At 35.4% G+C, this 21,025-nt stretch overlaps 1 protein-coding gene across 7 annotated transcripts in view; it reads left to right on the top strand.

Annotated features, from left to right (window-relative positions):
- Positions 1–21,025, top strand: part of MKLN1 (muskelin 1) — a 334,164-nt gene that overhangs the window by 280,715 nt on the left and 32,424 nt on the right. For all 7 annotated transcript variants that reach the window (XM_040643986.1, XM_040643985.1, XM_040643988.1 and 4 more), the window contains 3 exons: positions 21–242; positions 2,852–2,981; positions 20,325–20,472. In XM_040643986.1, coding sequence (XP_040499920.1) covers positions 21–242; positions 2,852–2,981; positions 20,325–20,472 — 500 coding nt within the window. The remainder of the gene's footprint in view (positions 1–20; positions 243–2,851; positions 2,982–20,324; positions 20,473–21,025) is intronic.

The raw sequence follows: 21,025 nt of genomic DNA, 5'->3' as shown, positions 1-21,025 counted from the left end.
CTGTTGCCTTGTTCTGATAGATGTGTATGGACTCAGAAAAACATATGATCTACACCTTTGGTGGTAGAATTTTGACATGTAATGGCAGCGTAGACGACAGCAGAGCCAGTGAACCACAGTTCAGTGGGTTGTTTGCTTTCAACTGTCAATGTCAAACTTGGAAACTTCTTCGAGAGGACTCCTGTAATGCTGGGCCTGAGGACATCCAGTCTCGGATAGGACACTGCATGCTATTCCACTCAGTAAGAATGTTCTATACATTGTATTGTTATTTTGTCATGTATATTCTCAATAGGAAAAGAAGTAGTGAAATCTAACTCTTCAGAAAGAAATAAAAACTTTTCATTAAAACTAAATAATTAGTGTTAGCAATGATAGACAAAAATAAAACGTCCTCAACAGTGAGCGGTTGCTAATTATGAGACTCTTCCTATTAACATAGTAATTCCTAGTATTACTTGAATACTAATCTAGACACTTTTATGACTAACCACTGCTTATACAGATACTGTAGCTATTTCTCTTTCTTACACCTTTCTACTTACTGATTCCTCTTAGTAACTAGAAGATCAATTATTTTATTTTATTTTCCCCTCTGCCACTCTCCATTAAATACAAAGAATTAAGAATTGACTTTATAGATTTAGAACTTAAATTTATCAGCAAAACCAATATGGAGACATTTCTGCAAACTTTTCAGATATTATATGAAAACTTGGGCTTCTTTCTGTTAGCATAATTTTAAAAACATATTGTGGAATATTTTAAACATATATCGAAGTAGAGAGAAGAGTGTAATAAATTCCTGTGTACTTATTTATCTGTTTCAGCAGTTATCAGATATTCCACTGTTCATTTTTCATATATCTATCCCACTTAAATTTCATTTCTTTCTTTGATGTTTCTCCGATTTTTAAGTTTATTCTGAAATTCTTTTTTGCTGGGCAAATCCCAGACAATGTGTCATTACACTTATAAATACTATGGTGTATCACTAACAGATAAGGATTTTCTAATAAACATAGTTATGATACCATTGTAATACTCAACCAAAGCACCGGCAGTTTCATATTATCATTTTATACATAGTCTGCATTCATTTTGTTTTCTGAAATACTGAAAAATACCTTTCTATAGTTGGTTTATTCAAGTCAGACTCTAAAACAGGTCTATGAATTATATTTGGTTGTTATGTCTCTTAAATTTCTTTAAAGCATAACAGTACTCCCTGCTCCTATTTTTCCCCCTCGTATACCATTTATTTATTTGTTGAAGAAATTGAATCGTAGTTCTCTCGAATTTCCCATATTCTTGATTTGGCTAATTTTATCCTTGTAATATTGTGATCATCTAGTCTCCATATTTCCTGTAAGCTGGTAGTTAGATCTAGAGGCTTGATTTTAGATTTTTTTCTCTTTTTTGGGGGGGTAGGGAATTCAAAAGGAGAAGTTAAGAATACTTCATCAAAGATGGTCTGATTCCAAAATATCAAGAGGCAGTTAATGTTTAGTTATCATACTTTTGATATTAAAATTATTCGATGGATTTAGATGTTATCAGCCTGATTGATCAGTAATAAAGGTTCTTGTCAACATTTTACCAAATGGCTTTGCAGTCATTGATAATCATCGTGTAGGGTTTGTAAAACGGTGATTTTTCTAATTATGTTATTTATTCTGTATTTATTAACTGATTCTGAAATTAAAAACTTACCCTCATTAACTATTTGGCTACCCTGATGTACACAGGATAGGTAACATAAATGTTTGATTTTTTTTTCTCTGTCACCTTTTCATATTAATGAGTTGAAGCTCCAAAATTAACCAGTATATTTCTTAAGCATTATTATGAACTTGTGGACTTTTATATATTTGATGTTTTTAATCCAGTGCTGTCATTATTCTTTTTGATGCCCAAATTTTTCTTTGTCCAGTAGGAATGCCCCCTTCTCAGTTATACCCATACATATAGCTATATACACACATATGTATATTACATAAATACATATATATCTTTTTTAGTAAGAGAAAAATTAAATCATTAGTTCATACTGACATGACCGATTCAAAATAAGAATTGTTGAGTTTTTAATATCCTTTCAATTTTGTATTTATGTATCTTTTAAGGTTAAAATCCTACTTCCTAATGACAGTATTTTATTACTTCTTATGTCTTTCTATAATAGTTACAGAATCACAGAACTAACAAAAATTACTGAAATTTTCAGGTTGCTTTCTGATTATTTTTCTGTTCAGGATATAGGTAGGGATGGATAGTCAAAAAACGTGAATTAAATCACTAGAAATACTACTTCTCTGTGTGATCATGTCTTTGTGTGGTCATATCTTTACAGATAGGTTTATTTCATTGTTTTTCAAATTTCAGAGATTGCTTTTTTTTTCTTTTGAGTTAATTAAATAAAAGCAATATACATGGCTCCAGAGGCAAAACCGTTAAGTCAGTGTACTTTTGGAGAGATCTGGTTTCTGTCCGTCTTCCTTGCTCTATCCCTTCCCATAAAGCTCTTTAATTAGCTTCTTTCCTTTGTTTCTTTTTGAAGAAAGAAACAAACACACACACATTCCTTTTTTTCCTTTCTTACGCAAAGGCAGCACCCTGCATTCATTATTCTGTACCTTGCTTTTTTACTTTAATAAGGTATTTAGAGATCACCTCTTAGTAAGTATATAGAGAGCTTCATCATTCCTCTTTATACTAGCATAGTACTCCATTGCATGGGATCTGTCATAAAATTGCTTTTATAGAGGTTTAAATTTTTAAAGGATCATTCTGAATTCTTCATGGAAGTGACTACTTTCTCCCTTCTTTGCCCCTTTTCCTTATTTTTCAGAAAAATCGTTGCTTATATGTATTTGGTGGCCAGCGATCGAAGACCTATTTGAATGATTTCTTTAGTTATGATGTGGACTCTGATCATGTAGACATAATATCAGATGGCACCAAGAAAGACTCTGGAATGGGTAAAGGCATTTAGAGATTCTTCTCTCATGTCTTAACTACTTTAGGTAGAAGACTATATAAACCCCATTTTCTTTTCTTTCTAACCATTCTTCACCCTTTCCCCATATCTTTAGTTGAAGTAATTCTGAGTAAGAGGAAGAAAAATCTACCAGCTAAATTATACAGTTTTATCTGTTTAAAATATATAAGTTATTATATTATTTGAGCAAAAAATATGTAAGTTTCTAAAGACATTATTTATGTGTGTGCTTGCTCGGTTGGGGGGGCTTTGCTAGAATTAATATCTTTAAAACTGTCTTATTCTATGTTTGCTAATTCCTTTCCGCCTTCTGCTTTCACTGTAGTGACTTATATATTAGGCACTAGCATGGTAGAGTATGTATTTGTTCTAAGGGAGGACTTTATGTAACTGGTAACAACTTTTAAGTTTGCAAGCTCAGCATCCAAGTTATTCTCATAATAGGGTGACTGGTTTGTGTGAGATAGTTTCAGTGTTATGCATATTGCCCTGGCATAGTTATTAGTAGTACCCCTGGTTCACTCTCAAGTATCTTATTTTGGATAATAATTGACATAGTTACCCTGCATAGTAGTCACTTTGCCTGTGATAAGTATACAAAGATGAATGTTATTTGTTTAAGATGCAGTGTTTTAAAATGCCTAATTTGAGAAATTAGATCAGTTTGCTTTTTCTTTTAGCTATTATAAAAATAGATCTTTTTATTAAAATAGTTCATATTTACGAGAAAAAACTTTTAAAAACATTCTTTTTTTTTTTTTTAATGATTTTTTATTATATTGTGTTAGTCACCATACAGTACATCCCCGGATTCCGATGTAAAGTTCGATGCTTCATTAGTTGCGTATAACACCCAGTGCACCATGCAATACGCGCCCTCCTTACTACCCATCACTGGTCTATCCCAATCCCCCACCCCCCTGCACTCTGAGGCCCTCAGTTTTAAAAACATTCTAACAGAATATAGTACCATAGTTAAAATGTACACATGAAGGGACCCTCAGGACTCTTCCCACCTATTTCCTACTAGGTGGAGGCTAGGGCTTTATTTTCTGGGGGAAATGATTGCAGAGGTGTTTTTTCTACCATGCTTAAAGTACTTCTCAGGATTAAAAGAAAAAAGTGGCAAAGAGTGATAGTAACAAAGACTTAGTACAAAAATTCACTCTGGGTAAGCTTTATTGACTACCATTTGAATATTTTTAAAAATGAGTTATTCTTATATAGTAATTTGCAAAATTCATCAGTTTAATGCTTTGTTCATGGTTATGGCTAGCTTTAGAGCTAGCAAAATGTGATAATTTGATTATCAAAGTAATAATATGCTCATTGTAAAGCATTTGGAAAATACAGAAAGATGTTAAAAAGGAACTGTATCAAACCATCCAGATGTAATCTATTATCATTTTGATGTATTTCCCTCTAGTTTTCAAAAATTTATTTATTGTAGGGGCGCCTGGGTGGCTCAGTGGGTTGAGCATCCGACTCTTGATTATGGCTCTGGTCATGATCTCAGGGTCATGGGATCAAGCCCCACATCAGGCTCCACCCTGGGCATGGAGCCTCCCTGGGATTCTCTCTCTCCCTCTGTCCCTCCCCCATACATTCTCTCTCTCAGAAAAAATTTTTTTATTTATTGTATAAAATTTAACACAATTTTATATTCTTCCATTTCTAAATTTACATTAAATTGTGGTCATTTTTTTCATCATTATGGTTTTATAACCAGGGACTAGAAGTATTAGGAGAAGTGACACATGTGGATTCATTCACTAATTACTGCTATAGTCAATTCATAAAATCAGAATCACCAGTTTTGCTATGTGTTCTTTAATTTTTAATTGATTTATGGTGAATTATTCCATGCAAACAAGTTCATTCATTAATTTAATAATATTTGTCAGACATCTGCTAGCATCTAAGCTTGACCCTCTCCCTTCCTCCCTCCCAACATATTTCGGTACCATCTACATGCCACGTATGTTTGAAGTGCTTGAGAGATAGCTGTGGGCCTGGGATAAGATCCTTCCTCTCAGAGGACTCACATGCTGGTGGGGAGACTTGCAGTTGCCATTAAGTATTGTGAAGAAAAAGCATTGGCTGCCGTGAGAATAAGTCACATGGGAGGTCCCATGTAGATAGAGCAGGTTGGAAAACCATCTCTGCAGGGGTTATCTTCAAGATTTAAAATGAGGAGTAGAGAACGAGGAAAACCATGCTAAAAAGTGAGAGAAGAGCAAGTACAAAAGTCTCAAAGCAGGAAAGAACTTAGTGTGTTCCAGAAAGAGTTGAAGGTGGGGAAGTTGGTATGAAGTGAGGGTAGAAAAATAGTTAAAACGCTGTTTGGTGCCTTGTACAAATGCAAGAAGTTCGGAATTTTTTTTTTTCCTAAATAAAATTGAAGGTATTAAAAGGTTTAATGCCAGGGGCTTGATCTGATTGATTGAAATTTTGAAAATATCACTGTTTTGCCTAGATACACATTTTCCAAGTGCTTAATTTTGACAGTATGTCTACAAGTTGCAGTGTCCAGAGGCTGTATGGTGCTTTAATTGAGGATTTTTATGGCAGAGTTGAACGTCTGGTTAGACTGCATACTTGGAAAGTTTTCCTGCCTAAAATTGTTGTGGTTTTACTTGGAACTGTGGAACCTCAGTGTCTCTGTTGGCATAGTAGAGTGAAACTAAAATCACTTTCGTTTTGCTTTTTCTTTTTTTTCCTCCATCTCCCTCCCTCCTTTCTTCTCTCCCTCTTCCTCCTTCTTCCCTTCCCTCCCTCTCCTTTCCTTCTCTTTCTCTCTTCCTATTCATCCCTTCTTTTCTACCCCCCACCCATGTGCCACTTTCTCTCTCTTTGTCTGTCTCCCCTGGGCCCCAGGGGTTTCTGATACCCCCGTGGCCAGAATTGAGAACCACTCTTCTAGCTCTCCAGAGCCTGTCTCAGTCCTTAGTCAAGTAACCTTGAACAAGTTACCTAATTTCTCAGTCTTAGCTTGTGTGTCTGTAAGTGACCAAAATTATATCGTGTCCCTGCTCATGGCTATTCTAAGAGTAGAGATGGATTGGCCCTCTAGTTTTGGCTAGTGTTACTCTTGGGTATCTCAGTTTTCACAAGAGTATGCCAGTGCTCTCTGCAGGTTCACTGATCTATTCAGTATTTTATGTAATGACAGTTTTACCTCCATCTTCTCTCTATTCCCATTGCAGCTTCACTAGTTTGAGCTGTCATCGCCTATTTGGTCTTTGTCCCTAGTCTTCCTCCTCCTCTTCTTCCTCTTGCTTGTTTGTTTGTTGAGAAAGCAAGTAAGCACGAGCGGCAGGGGGAAGGGAAGAGAAAAAGAGAGAGAATCTCAAGCAGGCTCCACCCTCAGTGCAGAGCCTGATGCTGGGCTTGATCTCATGATTCTGAGATCATGACCTGAGCTGAAATCAAGAGTCGGACACTTAACTGACTGAGCCACCCAGGCACCCCTATTTGTTTTTAAAAGATTTGCTTTTTTAAGTAGTCTGTACACCCAGCATGGGACTCAAACTCATAACCCTGAGATCAAGAGCCACAAGCTTCACTGACTGAGCCAGTCGGGTGCCCCAAAAACATATGTTGTTTACTCTGAATAATGACTATTACATTGACTATTTTATTAAAACTTCCCAAAGGTTTTTCAAGTTCTGGTATTTACAGTAGTCATCTTGTGTTGAGAATACAGTTGATAAATATTTACTGGATTATACTTGGCTATAATGATTGGTCTTCCTCTTCTTGTGTACTCCACCTCTCCCCCCAATTCATTCTCCATACTGCAAGCAGAATACAGCGGTTTTGTGTTACCAGTGAAGTGCAGAATTGTGTGCTTTAGCATTTATTCAACAGATATTTTTTGGTCACCTACTGTGTGCCAGATAATAAGCTAAGTGCTAGAGATATAATTGTGAATAAGGGCTCTTCCTAGAGCTTACAGTTGTGCATGGGGAGAACAAAGAAGTAGATTAACAGCCTTCCTTTTGGATTAGTGCTAGTAAGATAAGAAAATATCTTTAAAAAATATAAACTCTGGGCACCTGGGTGGCACAGTCAGTTAGGCCTCTGACTCTTGGTTTCTGCTCAGGTTATGATCTCATGGTCCTGGGATCAAGCCCTGCATCTGGCTCTGTGCTCAGTGCAGAGTCTGCTTAAGTTCCTCTCCCTCCCTCTCTCTGCTCCCCCACCCACAGCTTTCCCTCTCTCTCTCTCTCTCTCTCAAATAAATAAGTCTTTTTTAAAAATAATAAAATAAATAAAATAAAAAATGTAAACTTGATAGGCCTTCCTCCTTGATTAAAATTTTTTCATTGTGTTCCTTTGCCCTGAAGATTAAGTCTAAACTCAGCCTGAGTCTTTATGATATGCTCCACCTTAGTTAGTTTTCCAGCCCCATTTTTAGTATCCACCCTCACCTTGCCACCAATTCTTTGTTTCATGACCAGTGAATATTAATTCTTTATAAATATAGTACTTTTTCTTGCCTTTGGGTTTTTGTCCATGCTGTTCTCCCTACCTGAGTCACTCTTTCGTCTGACCTCCAAACTCTAACTAACTTGTACACTTCTTTCAGATCTTAGCTTACCCCTCAATGTCTCCTGAAATTCTCTAACTCCTCAAGCCCAGGTTAGGAATTAAAGCATATTATTCTAATCTTCATTGTTAACACAATTCTGGATATTCATCTAGTATAATCTTGACTCTGCTTTTCAAAACCTGTGAAAAGCTTAGCTGAAATACATAGACTTTAGTCAGGATTTTTTTTTTTTTTTAAAGATTTTATTTATTTATTTGACAGAGAGAGACAGCCAGCGAGAGAGGGAACACAAGCAGGGGGAGTGGGAGAGGGAGAAGCAGGCTCCTAGTGGAGAAGGCTGATGTGGGACTCGATCCCGGAACGCTGGGATCACGCCCTGAGCCGAAGGCAGACGCTTAACGACTGCACCACCCAGGCACCCCTTTAGTCAGGATTTCTTAAAGAGCATTCGGTCTTTTCAGTACTCTAGATCTCCTAAAAAATCTTTCCCTGGGTTAAGTTAGACCAAACAGAAAACCTCATGTCAGAACTATGATATATTGAATTGTCCTTCCATAGGATTACTTTTTATACTTAAAAGTCCACTTAATTTTATTTTATCTTACTAGATTAGCTTCTAAGGACAAGGCAGGATACTATTTAAATTTCTGCATTATTAAATATTCTTAGAAAAGACCAATTTTGGGGACACCTGGGTGGCTCATTTGGTTGGGCTGTGACTCCTGATCTCAGATCGCGTCATGATCTCAGGGCAGTAGGATCAAGCCCCGTGTCAGGTTCTGTGCTCAGTGTCCCTTTCCTTCTGTTCCTCCCACTCATGTGCACGTGCTCTCTTTCCCTCTCTCTTTGAAATAAAGTCTTTAAAAAAAAAAAAGTAAATACCAATTTTATTCCATTACATGGATACTCTGTAGCTTATTTAAACATTCTATTTATTAACTGTTCTTCTAAAGCTTTTCTACTACAGTTAATTACTGTAATTTGAGATGGACTTAACATATAATTACTATGTTTATCTGTGATTCAGTAATGTGGGTTATTTGATTAAAACTGCATTTATGATGTGAGTTTCAAATGTATTGTTTGAAATCATAGAAGAAATTTGAGCTATTAAGATCACCAATTAGAAATGGCATATCTGGGGTGCCTGGGTGGCTCAGTCTATTGAGTGTCTGCCTTCTGCTCAGCTCATGATCTCTGGGTCCTGGAATCAAGCCCCCTGAATTGGGCTTCCTGCTCAGCAGGGAGTCTGCTTCTTTCTTTCCTTCTGCCCCTCCCCCCTGCTCATTTTCTCTCTCTGTCTGTCAAATAAATAAAATCTTAAAAAAAAAAAGAAAAGAAATGGCATATCTAATTGTAAAATTGCTGCTGCTTTTTATAATTTTTTTATTGTGTCAGATACTATAAAATCTTAAATGGTTGCTCTTTATAATTATTTAAATGAATTATCTTAGATTTAACATCTCAAGATCTGAGGAAACTTCAACTCTGACTTTTTAACTAGAGTATAACAATGTTATGCTCCCCTCAGAAAGAGATTACAATTTAAATGAGTGGATTGGCAGCTGCTTAGAAAGAAAGGATTTATTAGTATTGTGTCTAACACATACATAATTACATCAAAATTCAGCACATCTAAAATTTGGGTTTATTTCTGAATAACTTTTGGCAAGCACAAGGGGTTTAGCAGACTCCCCATATGTAAGCTCTGTATTTAACACTAATTGAAAATTATGTTTGGAAGATAGTCTGTCACACCACCAGAGCTTATAGTTTGATATAGAAACTCAGTTTATTGTAATAGGATTACTTTCCCATATCTGTATTATTCAAGGTATAGCAAACATATATGAGTCTTCACCATTTGCCAGATGCTAAGTCAAGCATTGGTGATACAGAGCTCTTAAAACCTGGTCCCTGTTCTATAGTAGTTATATGTTTACGTGTTTTGTTCCTTAACAGCTGTTGACTCTGTTTTCCCACATCTGTCACTGTTTATTGCATTCTGTTCTAACCGTAGTGGCAGATTGGTATAATTGAAAGGATAGTGAATTGAGAATCAGAGGACTTGGTCTTTCTTCATATGGATCTGCCACTCATCCCTCTGCATCTTTGGCAAAATTATATACATAACTTCTTTGGGCCTGATTATTCATCTGAAAATGAGATTGGACCAGTTGATCTTAAGGCCTCATCTAGTTCCAAAATTTTGACAGTTAAATTTCATTTCCTTCTGCCATCAGGCTGTGAAACTAACATGAGTGCTATGTTAGTAATGTCTGTAAGATCTAATTTATCTGTAAACATACTTTCATGAAAACCTTAAAAGCAAAATCTTACTGATTTTTAGTTCAACTAATGGAATTGGTCAAACATTGACATTATTGACATTGTTTTTTAATAAATAAGTATGTGTGTTTGTATGTATGTAATTATATAGAATAAATCCTTGGAGATATGACCCTTTTAGACTTTACCAATTAACTAAATCAGGCCAATTCAGCAGTATAGAGAAGATTCTGAAGCTAATGATTTGATGTCATTAATGTAGTTACTGAGGTCGGAAATGATAGTGTTTATTTTCAGTGTAACTGGGCTTCATTGCTTTCCAGTTAGCATCTTTTGTATTTGTTGTGCCATTATTCTGATAAAATTGGATTCTGTACTTTTTTCCCTCTCACCATTATTGTTAATACTAACTTTACATAATTTACCCCTTCTACTCTTCCAGGGGTATTTTTGCTTAGTTACAAGCTTATGTATTTCATATTTTTAATATAAAATTTAGGTCATTTGATAGTAAATATGAATTAAAGTTCACCAGCAAAAACAAACATGCAAGAACACTAAGACAGTTTTGAAAATGAAAGGTAATGAAGTAGTATTAACACTACCAGATATTTATAAAGACACAGTTTTGTACAGATTAATGGAATGGAACAGAACAGGTAGTATAAAAGGATGTAATGCTTAGAGCTGGTACTGGCAACTTTCAAAAAGAAAGGAAGGCCAAGAGAATTTTAGGGTTGTTTACCTAGCGCCATGATTTGGTTAAATTGCTGAAACAATCCTGGAGCTGCCCACTTGCAAAATTTTGATATATGTGCTCATTAATCAACTGTTATTCAGGTTTTCTGTTACTTGAAGTTGAAAGTAGCCTAACAGAGAAATTTTAGAAAGCTGTTTTTATTAAACTTTTATTTTTGTGACAGTTCTGAAATTGTATTTTTCCTGTGTCTTAACTAAAGTAACTAATAATATGTGCATTGGATCATGAAGCAAAAATAGAGTTGAGATTAGTTCATGAATTAATGCAATAATGTATCTTCCTCAGGAACTGAAATGACTTCAAAAATATCTCTGTTGTCTTTTTTAGCCTTTATGTTACAGATTCTGGTAATCTCTCCTTATTGGGTCAGCCAAAGAAAAGGAAGAGAAAAAAATGTGATTTAGACTGTCAGATAAAATCATTTTTTAGCTGTCCTATTTCAAGTTTTAAAAATGTTAAAGAAAAAATAGGAGAGTTGAAGGATTATCAGTGTAATTTCCTGGGAAAACTAAAAACAAGTTGGCTGTAATAGTTGTTGATGTATTCTTATTTTCTATTTTCTCAGACAAGTATTCTTTCAAAATGTATTCATGATTAACATATGATCTTGTTTACTGATCTGTTTAATTTTTCTTTGTGAGTCAGTTTATAGACTGGTTAAGATTTCTGCCATTCATTTGAGCTTTTTGCTAGTTGAATCTAAAAGCTTTTAAAATATAATATGTTGCAACTCTCCTATTCTTTTCCCCTCCCCTCACAATTACCCATTAGAAACCATTCAATTGTAAAGATAGCCTTTTTTCTTCTTGGGAAGAAAATGAATACAGAAGACTGTGTTTATACTTAGAACATGTTAGAATGAAGACTTCTTCCTTGGTTTTGACCTTTAGGTCTTTTTAGTTTTTGATAATGCCATTTTTATTCAACCAGTTTTATTTCAATAAAATTATTATAGAAGTAATGCAGTGTGCATAATTCATAAAGCAGAATTCAAAAAATATAAAATGAAAATTATTTCTGCGAGAGTTACAAACTAACATAGGTGGCTGATTCCCTTCCCCAGAAATAAACCCTAGAAAAATAAGTTGAGAGGCAACTGGCCTCCAGAAACTCTTTAAATGAGATAGAATGCTGTCTATCCCCTAAATTACCTTGAGTTAATTCTTGTTCCTTCACTATAGAAACTAGCGTATGCAACTAGTGCCAGAATCCAAAGAACAACATTATGGCAGTGCATAAATCCTACTGGTGTTAAGAATTGGTGAAAATAGATGTGGCCTGACCATCTACTCTCAGTAATCCATTTCTCTTTCCTCTCACCCTTCAAGTCCAGGAATACTGCCTTCTGCTTCCCCCCAAAAGGTCTAAAGGTGTGAAACCCTTACACAGGGGGATGATAGTAAGTAGAAGTGATTAACTGGTTCTTTATGTCTAAGCTTCACTACCTAATGGCTCATCCCCCTCCATCTTCCTTAAATTCACTGGTGCTGATGCTACTTAAGGCCTGATCTTTGGTCCCCTCTAATATAATATATCTTAACAGAAAGAATAGCTGATACCTTGAAAAATATTACCTCACAGAGATATAACTAGACCATTGAGGACCACAGCTGTCTCAAAAGAAATCAATAAACTGACAACATATATGATCTAAAGCAGAATTATTACAATAGTTGAACCAGGAGTTCAAAACAAGCATGATTAATATAATTAAAGATGTAAAAGGACATATTAGTAATTTGAAATAAGATCTAAAAATCATAAAAACAGAACCAAATGGAAATATTAGATATGAAAAATATATTTGAAATGAAGACTGCAACAAATACTATAAATAAAATGGCTATGAATGAATGAATTAGTCGAAAGATTAGAATGAATACTCTTTCAGGAAAAAATAGGAAAGAAAAAAGATATAGAAAATGTAAAAGAGGGGCACCTGGGTGTCTCAGTCTGTTAAGCGTCTGCCTTCAGCCCAGGTCATGATCTCAGGGTCCTGGGATTGAGCCCCGTGTCTGGCTCCCTGCTCATCAGGGATTCTGCTTCTCTCTCTGCCTCTCCCTTTGCCCCTCCCCTCACTCATGCTCGTTCTCTGTTGCTCTCAAATAAATAAATAAAATCTTTTTTTTAAAAAAAGAAGGAAAATAGAAAAACTAAAGAATATGGAAAGGAATTGTACAAGGGCCAGCATCTTAACAGCAGTAACAGAAGGAGAAAAAAATAAAATTTTAAGAGGGCAAAATAATTGAAGAAATAATGGAGGTACTTTTGCTAGAATTCAGAAAAGCAAAAGGCCTCAGATTGGTGGAAGGGCTTATAGTGTACCTGACAGGAAGAATAAAGTGACACTTATCTAGACACATTAAAATTTGGTTAAGAATATCAAAGACATAGGGAAAATTCTGAAAGATTTCAGAGAAAGATGACCTGCAAAGGGAACAAGATGGGTGGATGGGTGGATGGGTGGGTGGGTGGATGGACATCAGACACCTCAGCAGCAATAGTGAATGGAAGAAAATAGTAAAGTTAAAAAGTGATCAAGGAAAATGACTTTAAACCAAGAAACTTATATTCTAACTTTCATATGTTAGTGTGAAATAAAATATTCTTAGGTATATTTGCATAGGAAAGTTTGCTATATGAAGACCCATATTGGAAACCCCTTTGGAAGCAAGACTCAGAAATGAATTTAGGATATGTTAGAAGTATGTGCTAAGTGATGATCCAATTATCTTAGGAAAATTGATTGTTGCCAGAAGAAAAACACTAGGACCAAAATTCTAAACAATGAAAGTATAATGGGGGAGGGGCAATGGGGCACCATATATAATTCAGGTATTGTGATTGGACTTATAGGTGAGAAAATATTCTGTATTAAAACTTTTTCATTCCAGGGGGCGCCTGGGTGGCTCAGTCATTAAGCAGCTGCCTTCGTCTCAGGTCAAGATCCCAGGGTGCTGGGATCAAGCCCTGCATCGGGCTCCCCATTTGGCAGGGAGCTGGCTTCTCCCTCTCCCTCTGCCTGCTGCTCCCCCTACTTGTGCTCTCTCTCTGTCAAATAAATAAAATCTTAAAAAAAAAAAAAATCATTCCAAGTGTCTTATAAAGGCTCAAGATCTAATGGGTGTTTATTTTCTTTCAAGCTTCCTTTTGCTTTGCTGTGTCATCTATCACTGCCACTGTTTCTTACATCCCATGTCACCCCTTTTCTTGGATTCCTTTTTCTGTTTTGTTGGAATAGCTCCTCAAAGAATTGTTTCTTATGCAGTCATTGATATAAATTTTCATATTTCTGATCCAAAAATTCCTTTATTTTGCCCTCATTGTTGGAAATAGAATTTTAATCCCCTATCTTTTTATATTCCTTAGAATTTTAGGGTTATTATTCCATTGTATTCTAGCATTCATTGTTAACAGATAAAAGGTCTAATAAGTTTGATACTTATTCTTCTGTGTGTAATAACCTGCTTTTTCCCCTCTCTAGAAGCTTTTAAAATTTCCCTTTTTATTCTTGGAGTTTTAAAGTTTCATTAGGAGATCTCTCTCTCTCTCTCTCTCTCTCTCTCTGTTTCTCCCACTATCCAAAAGTAGCATTTCTGTGAAAATTTTGGTAAGCCAAATGGCATAAAGCAAAGAAGCAGTTATCACTGATTTACAAGGAAAAATTTTGAGTCTTCCCAGACCCAAAAAAACAACCTCTCTCTCAGACTTTTCTGATACCTTAGGACACGTCTCGCTAACTCATGCACAAAATAAGTTGAGATAAAGCACAGACACTCATACACACAGTTCACAGCTGTGGTGGCTTGATGCAGAGAGGCTGGGTGTAGTTCCTGGGGAGGGTGCGCTTTGCCTCTGTAAGGGCTTACTGCAAAACAAACGCTGAGCTGTGTTTGCTCTTCACTTTTTTTTCATAAAAGTGAAAATCCTCCTCAAATTTCTTTCAGTTAGTTAAAACAAGTACTAACGTAGATCTTTCATAGAAGCAAAGTAGTGTAATGAAAAATTTCAAAAAGCAGGAAATACCTATATATAAAGTTGGTTTTTTTTTTTTTTTTTTTTTTTTGTAAAACATGCTTAGCACCTAGGGCTGTTTCAAGGACACACACTTGGTTCTTCCATTCAGGGAGATTTTCTTTAGTTATTTTTTCCTCCTGTGTTATTCCATATCTCCTGAGTGTTCTTCTCATACAGGTTTCTTCAGTGGTTTTATCCTCTATGTCTTGTAATTTTTCTATCATAATTTCTGTATCTTTTGCTGTACTGGTAATTTATCATTTTTATTCTACAGCCACGGACTTTCTTTTTAACTATGCTCATGTTTTTTTTCAATTTGTCATCTGATTTTTTTGGTCATAGTTTAACTTTTTAATATCTTATTTTCTATTCCTTTTTATGGAAGCTCGTTCTTGTTTTACACATGTAATATTCTTTTTATTCTTTACAAAGATAATGAGTTTTGGGTGTTTTTTTTTTTTAAGTTCTGTTTCTTTCTGTGATTTATCTTTTCCCATTTTATATGTTTATCTAGGCCCCTATCTTTACACTGTTGAAATTTTTCTCATGTCTTGTGGTTCCTATCTAAACATTAAAATCTATAAATAAAGGACTACATCTGTTAAAGAAAGGTAATCGACAGTAACTTCCTGTGCATAGGGTAGGGATCTTTCCCAGCTGGCTTCTCCCTTGCATAAGACACTGACCAGGGATGTTGTTATGGTGCATCTTGTCCACCAGGCTCTCTTCCCTAATATCTGTGCGAAGGTTTGCAGTTACTTTAAACTCTGTTCTCATTCTCATTCAGGCCCCTGTGTCCTTAGTAGAAGCTCTTTACAGGAGTCCTCCTCACAAGGTACTCATGCTTTTTGTATTTGATGACTTATTTGGAAGTTTGCCAGTTTTTACCTCTGGTGAGTAGGCTCTCTTTTTCTTGGCTGTGAGAGCCTCAAAATTTCTTATCTCTTGATGACATACTTTCTTCTTCCTAATGCTGTTTTTCTTTCTTTTTGCCAGAATATCTTTCTGCCAGTGTTGTGGGGTGATGGGAAAGAGGGATAATGTAGTTAGTGTTTAGTTTGCTATCTGAAACCAAATGGCCCAAAGTTTAGATTTCATAGGCAGCTTCTGCTAGTAAAAATCTGAAAATCTAAAATGCGTACTAGTGCTAGGTTGTAATTCTCGTGTGTGTGTGTGTGTGTGTATATACACACACACACATGTATATAGTTTTTTACTTTTTATTTAATAAGAGCACGTAAACTCTTCATTTAAAATGAAAAGTTTTTTTCTTCTGTTTACAAAAGAGGTAACAAATGAGATTTAGAGTATTACAGAAATTGACATTTTTAATAGTTTCTTAGAGAAACCTAGAGTGCCTTTGGAGGTGGATATGGAAAACTTAATTTTTTTATTAATGTTTTGAATTGTTACTGATGTGGAATGGAGTGGAAGTAGGAATTAAGCTTAAGCGCACTTTGTAAAAATTAGGCAAAAGGACATTAACATAGATATATTATTCAGTGTAAGCTCGAATTAACTCCCTGATCATTAGGAACTCCTCAGATACAAGTTTTCATTTTTATTTTTTAGAGGAAATAAAAAACTTTAATTCACATAAAGTGATGCCTAGTTTTAATTTTGTAACTTCATGCCAACAATATGGCTTAAAAATACTTCTCTCAGTGCCAATAAAACTGTCTTTTGAAACCTGAATTCCCTTTTCATCTAAATAATAACATTCCAAATATTGATGTAAAATTTTCTTCATGACAAATATGGGAGGATGTGTGAGAACTTTTCACTTATTACTGAAAGTCCCCAGTACTTTTGCCCAGATGTATATTTTTTACATTTTAGTTTGGATTTTTCTTTTTCCTTATAATTATAAAAGCAATATATATTAGAAAAATACATATTATAGAACGAAAATAAAAGTGTCCTAACTGCCCTCCACATGACTGTTACTTAGGGTTTGATATATGTTCTTCCATATTTTTCTAATTACATACAAATATTTTATATGTAAACATTTTTTCTTGTCTTTAGTACATAATAAAGATTATATTTGTAAGAGTATGTAAACTTAAAGATTACTAGAAATCTTGCCCTGAGAAATGTTGCCTTTGAGTATTCTTAGAGTAAAATATTGGATGCCTCCAAAAAAATTCAGTGAAATATTTTTACTCTTTTCTTCACACGTTTCTACTTTAAGCTTGGTCTCTATTGTGTCAGTCTAGTGAATTTTTGTTATTAGGACAGAATAGCTACACTCCTTGTGCTGATGACATCCATCTCATGGAAATAACGCTTCTTTATTGGTATTTCCTTACTCTTTTCTTCCAGTTCCCTGCATTACCATTCTAACAGCCTCCTAACTGCTGTCTCTATCTCAGGATTCTCTCTCTTTGCCTGTCCATGCTGCACATTGGTACTATCACTGCTCTGACCCTCCAGGGTCTTAGCAGAAATTTCAGCTTTGAAGAGACCCGGTACATTATATAGCTCTACTTTCAATTTTTGGATAAGAAAACTAAACTCTAAAAAAGTTTCTTGCAAAGGGGTACCTGGCTGGCTTAGTTGGAAAAGCATGTGACTCTTGATCTCGGGGTCATGAGTTCAAGCCCCGTATTGGGTGTAGAGATTACTAAAAAACAAACAAACAAACGAAAACTTGAAAAAAAGAAGAGGGGCACCTGGGTGGCTCAGTCAGTTAAGCATCTGCCTTTGGTTCAGGTCATGATCTCAGGGTCCTGGGATCGAGCCCCGCATCGGGCTCCCTGCTCAGCAGGGAGTCATCTTCTCCCTTTCCCTCTGCGCTCTCTGGTGTGCTCACTCTCGCTCTCTCTCTCAAATAAATAAATAAAAAATTTTTTTTAAAAAGTAAAAAGTTTCTTGTGTGAAATCACATAATTAATTGAGAAAGTCTAGACTAAAACAAGATTTTCTACTTCTGTTTTCTTTTTTCTTTTTTTTTTTTTTTAAGATTTTTATTTATTCATTTGACAGAGAGAGACAGCCAGTGAGAGAGGGAACACAAGCAGGGGGAGTGGGAGAGGAAGAAGCAGGCTCCTAGCGGAGGAGCCTGATGTGGGACTCAATCCCAGAATGCTGGGATCACGCCCTGAGCCGAAGGCAGACGCCTAACGACTGCGCCACTCAGGCGCCCCTCTGTTTTGTTTCTATTACTTATTGGTATTTAAGTTCCTAGGTTGGCCTTCAAAAACCTTTGGGACGCACAGATCTGATTTCTGTTACAAATGGTCAAGAATTACATTGTGATGATGATTTTATAGTGAATATACTAAAAAACACCAAGCTGTACACTTTAAATGGGTGAATTGTATGGGATAGGAATTATCTCTATGTAAAGCTGTTTAAAAGTCAATAATAGATTTGAACATATAACTGGAAGGTAAAATCAACATTATGTAGAGTAAAAAGCATATTGGATATGTAAGATCAAAGAAATGGGAAATACATAGTTTCTAGTATGCTTTGTAATCAAAGTAATGTTTTATAATACCTTATGGTATAGATTTTATAAGCATGATGTCCCTGAGTACTGTAAACCTGCCACTGCTTCTATTTTTGAGAAACAGTCCTTTTCATTTTTCTCTTCTGGGCAAAATGTGACAGTCTAGAAGGAGAAGCATGTAAAATTTGGTTTTGGCATTCTTCCACATTCTCATATACTTCTCCCTAGCCCAGTACTCCTTTGCTTCCCTCTCCATTGACTCCATTTCCATTTTATAGAATTCAAAATTTCTTTCCCTCTCCATTGATTTCCTTTCCACCCCAAAATTTCCATTTCCTCAGTGGGTCCTTCCTTAAGATAAGTGGTTTGTTGCATTAGTTTAAAATAAGTCATACATTTCTAATATTTATGTTTTAAAAAGATTATAGAACAGGGGTCAGCACACTTTTTATATGAAGAGTCAGGTGTAAATATTTTCAGTTTTGTAAGCCATGCATACAGTGTTGAAAGTGTTAACCTCACTACCATAAGGTGAAAACAGCCACAGACAAAATGTAAATGAATAGGATGAGGCCTGCTTTGACCCTAGGCAAGCCAGATGAAGCCACAGTTTGCCAACCCATCTTAGAGAAGTCTTAATTTAAAGGCTTAGTATTAAAATGAAATGGAATGAAGAAATTTAAATACAGTAAGTTTTAAATACAAATACAGTCATGTCCTCTACTTCTACCACTAACAAAAGTGATTTCATTTCTTTACTGTTTTATCTTTCTTCCAAGGTTATCTGAGGAACAGAGGACAGAACCTTGGCACTTAAGAAAGTGTCATTAGGAAAATACCAGACTTTACATAACCGCTAAAGACCATGGCATGAGGATTGAGATTATTAGTAAGATTAGGTCGATGTGCATATGTGTATAAAAACATATTTGTGTTAGGTGTGTGTGTGTTATTTTTAGTATATTTGCTATGGAATACATTAGATAGTCTCTAAAATACTCCACAAAGAGGGGCATCTGGGTGGCTTGGCTGAGTGTCTTCCTTCAGCCTGGGTCGCGATCCCAGGGTCCTGGAATCGGGCCGGTGTCAGGCTCCCTGGTCCATAGTGAGTCTGCTTCTCCCTCCGCCCTTCCTCCCACTCATTCTCTCAATCTCTCAACCTCTCTCTCTCTCTCAAATAATAAAATCTTAAAAAAGAAATTAAAAATATAATAAAAAATAAAATAGTCCACAAACAAGTTTATTGAATAGTAGGCCTGTGAAAGGGCACATTAATGTAGGTAAACTAGGAAAAAATAAATTTATTTGGCCCTGCTAAAGTCGATAAAGACAAATGAAGATCAATGTGGCTAGCATCTCCTGCCATAATATTCTGGATTGATTGAAATATTTTACTTCAGTCTGATAATTGCTTAGCATCTTGAGCATATGATTGTTCATGTATAAAAAAGGTAGTGTCAAAACAATGACATTTTATCAGATTCATGGCAATTATGTCATGATCTATAAAATTACATTTCAACTAATATTTCCATATAATAACGATGAGAAAAATTTGCACTTGCTGTGTCAGTGTTTTGCAAATTACTGGATGATACAGAATGACTCATTTAGTGGATTTCTTGGAAAAATAAAATATTATTAACTCTGGGCAGTTTGAACCATTTAGGAAAACAAAATGGCATATTATACCACAAAATGTTTTATTTTTACTTGGAAATTATTTCATTGTATGTCATGAACAGATATTTTAAATGACCCTTATTAAACAAACCTGTGTTTCACTTTCTGTCAAATTTGTGTTTTTCCAGGTCAACATTTGAATATTTTACCTCTACTATTAAATTAGAGCTGACTGAGATAAAGAGATCAGTTAATTAAAGCATTGACCTTTCTTCCCTCAATAAAAATGATAACATTGCATACCTCTTTCTGTTTCTTCCCTCATTATAGCTCCTTTCTGGTAGTTAGCATTCATTTATTCTTTCAACAAATAGTTGGGTAACTACTTGCCAGGCATTGGGAACTAAATAGTGAACCAAACTACCTCTGCCCTTGTACAGCTTACATTCTAGAGTGGGGAGACCACAATAAACAATTATTTGTTGTGTAATATAAAAGTTCTGTAGTATGTTAGAAGGTAAGTGCCGGGGACACAGAGAGAGGGCAGGGGTGTATCTTTTATACAATGGTTCTAGTCTGTTATTTAACATGAATGTTGTCATCTTATTTTCTCTATTTATAGTTCCAATGACAGGATTCACACAGAGAGCGACCATTGATCCAGAACTGAATGAAATACATGTCTTATCTGGACTCAGCAAAGACAAGGAAAAGAGGGAGGAGAATGTCAGAAATTCATTCTGGATTTATGACATTGTGAGAAATAGTTGGTAAGGAGCTCTTGTCCGTGTCTCAATCCCAGTGTAACATTTATTTGAGGATGTCAGTTTCTTCAAAAGAAGACAGAAATGGAAGACCTATGTTAATTTGTGATGTCATACATTTAAATGTCAGTACAGGTGTACCTCATTTTATTGCACTTTGCTTTATTGCACTTTGCACATGTTTCAGTTTTTACAAGTTGAAGGTTTGTGGCAACTTTGTGTTAAGCTTGTCTATCAGCACCATTTTTCCAGCAGAATTTGCTCACTTTATGTCTGTGTCACATTTTGATAATTCTCACAGTACTTCAAATCTTTTCATTATTATTATATTTATTATGGTGATCAGTGATCTTTGATGTTACTGTTGTAATTGTTTTGGGGGCACCATGAACTGCACCCATATGAGATGAACATAATTTATAAATATTGTATGTGTTCTGACCATTCTGCCAGCCAGCTTTCCCTCTCCTCAGGCCTCTCTATTCCCTGAGACATAACCATATTGAAATTAGGCCAATTAATAACCCTACAAAGTCCTCTAAGTGTTCAAGTGAAGGGG

This window comes from Ursus maritimus, unplaced genomic scaffold (genome assembly GCF_017311325.1).
Source record: "Ursus maritimus isolate PB19 unplaced genomic scaffold, ASM1731132v1 scaffold_3, whole genome shotgun sequence".
NCBI classification, from domain to species: domain Eukaryota; kingdom Metazoa; phylum Chordata; class Mammalia; order Carnivora; family Ursidae; genus Ursus; species Ursus maritimus.
This window is presented reverse-complemented; position numbering and strand designations above follow the sequence as displayed.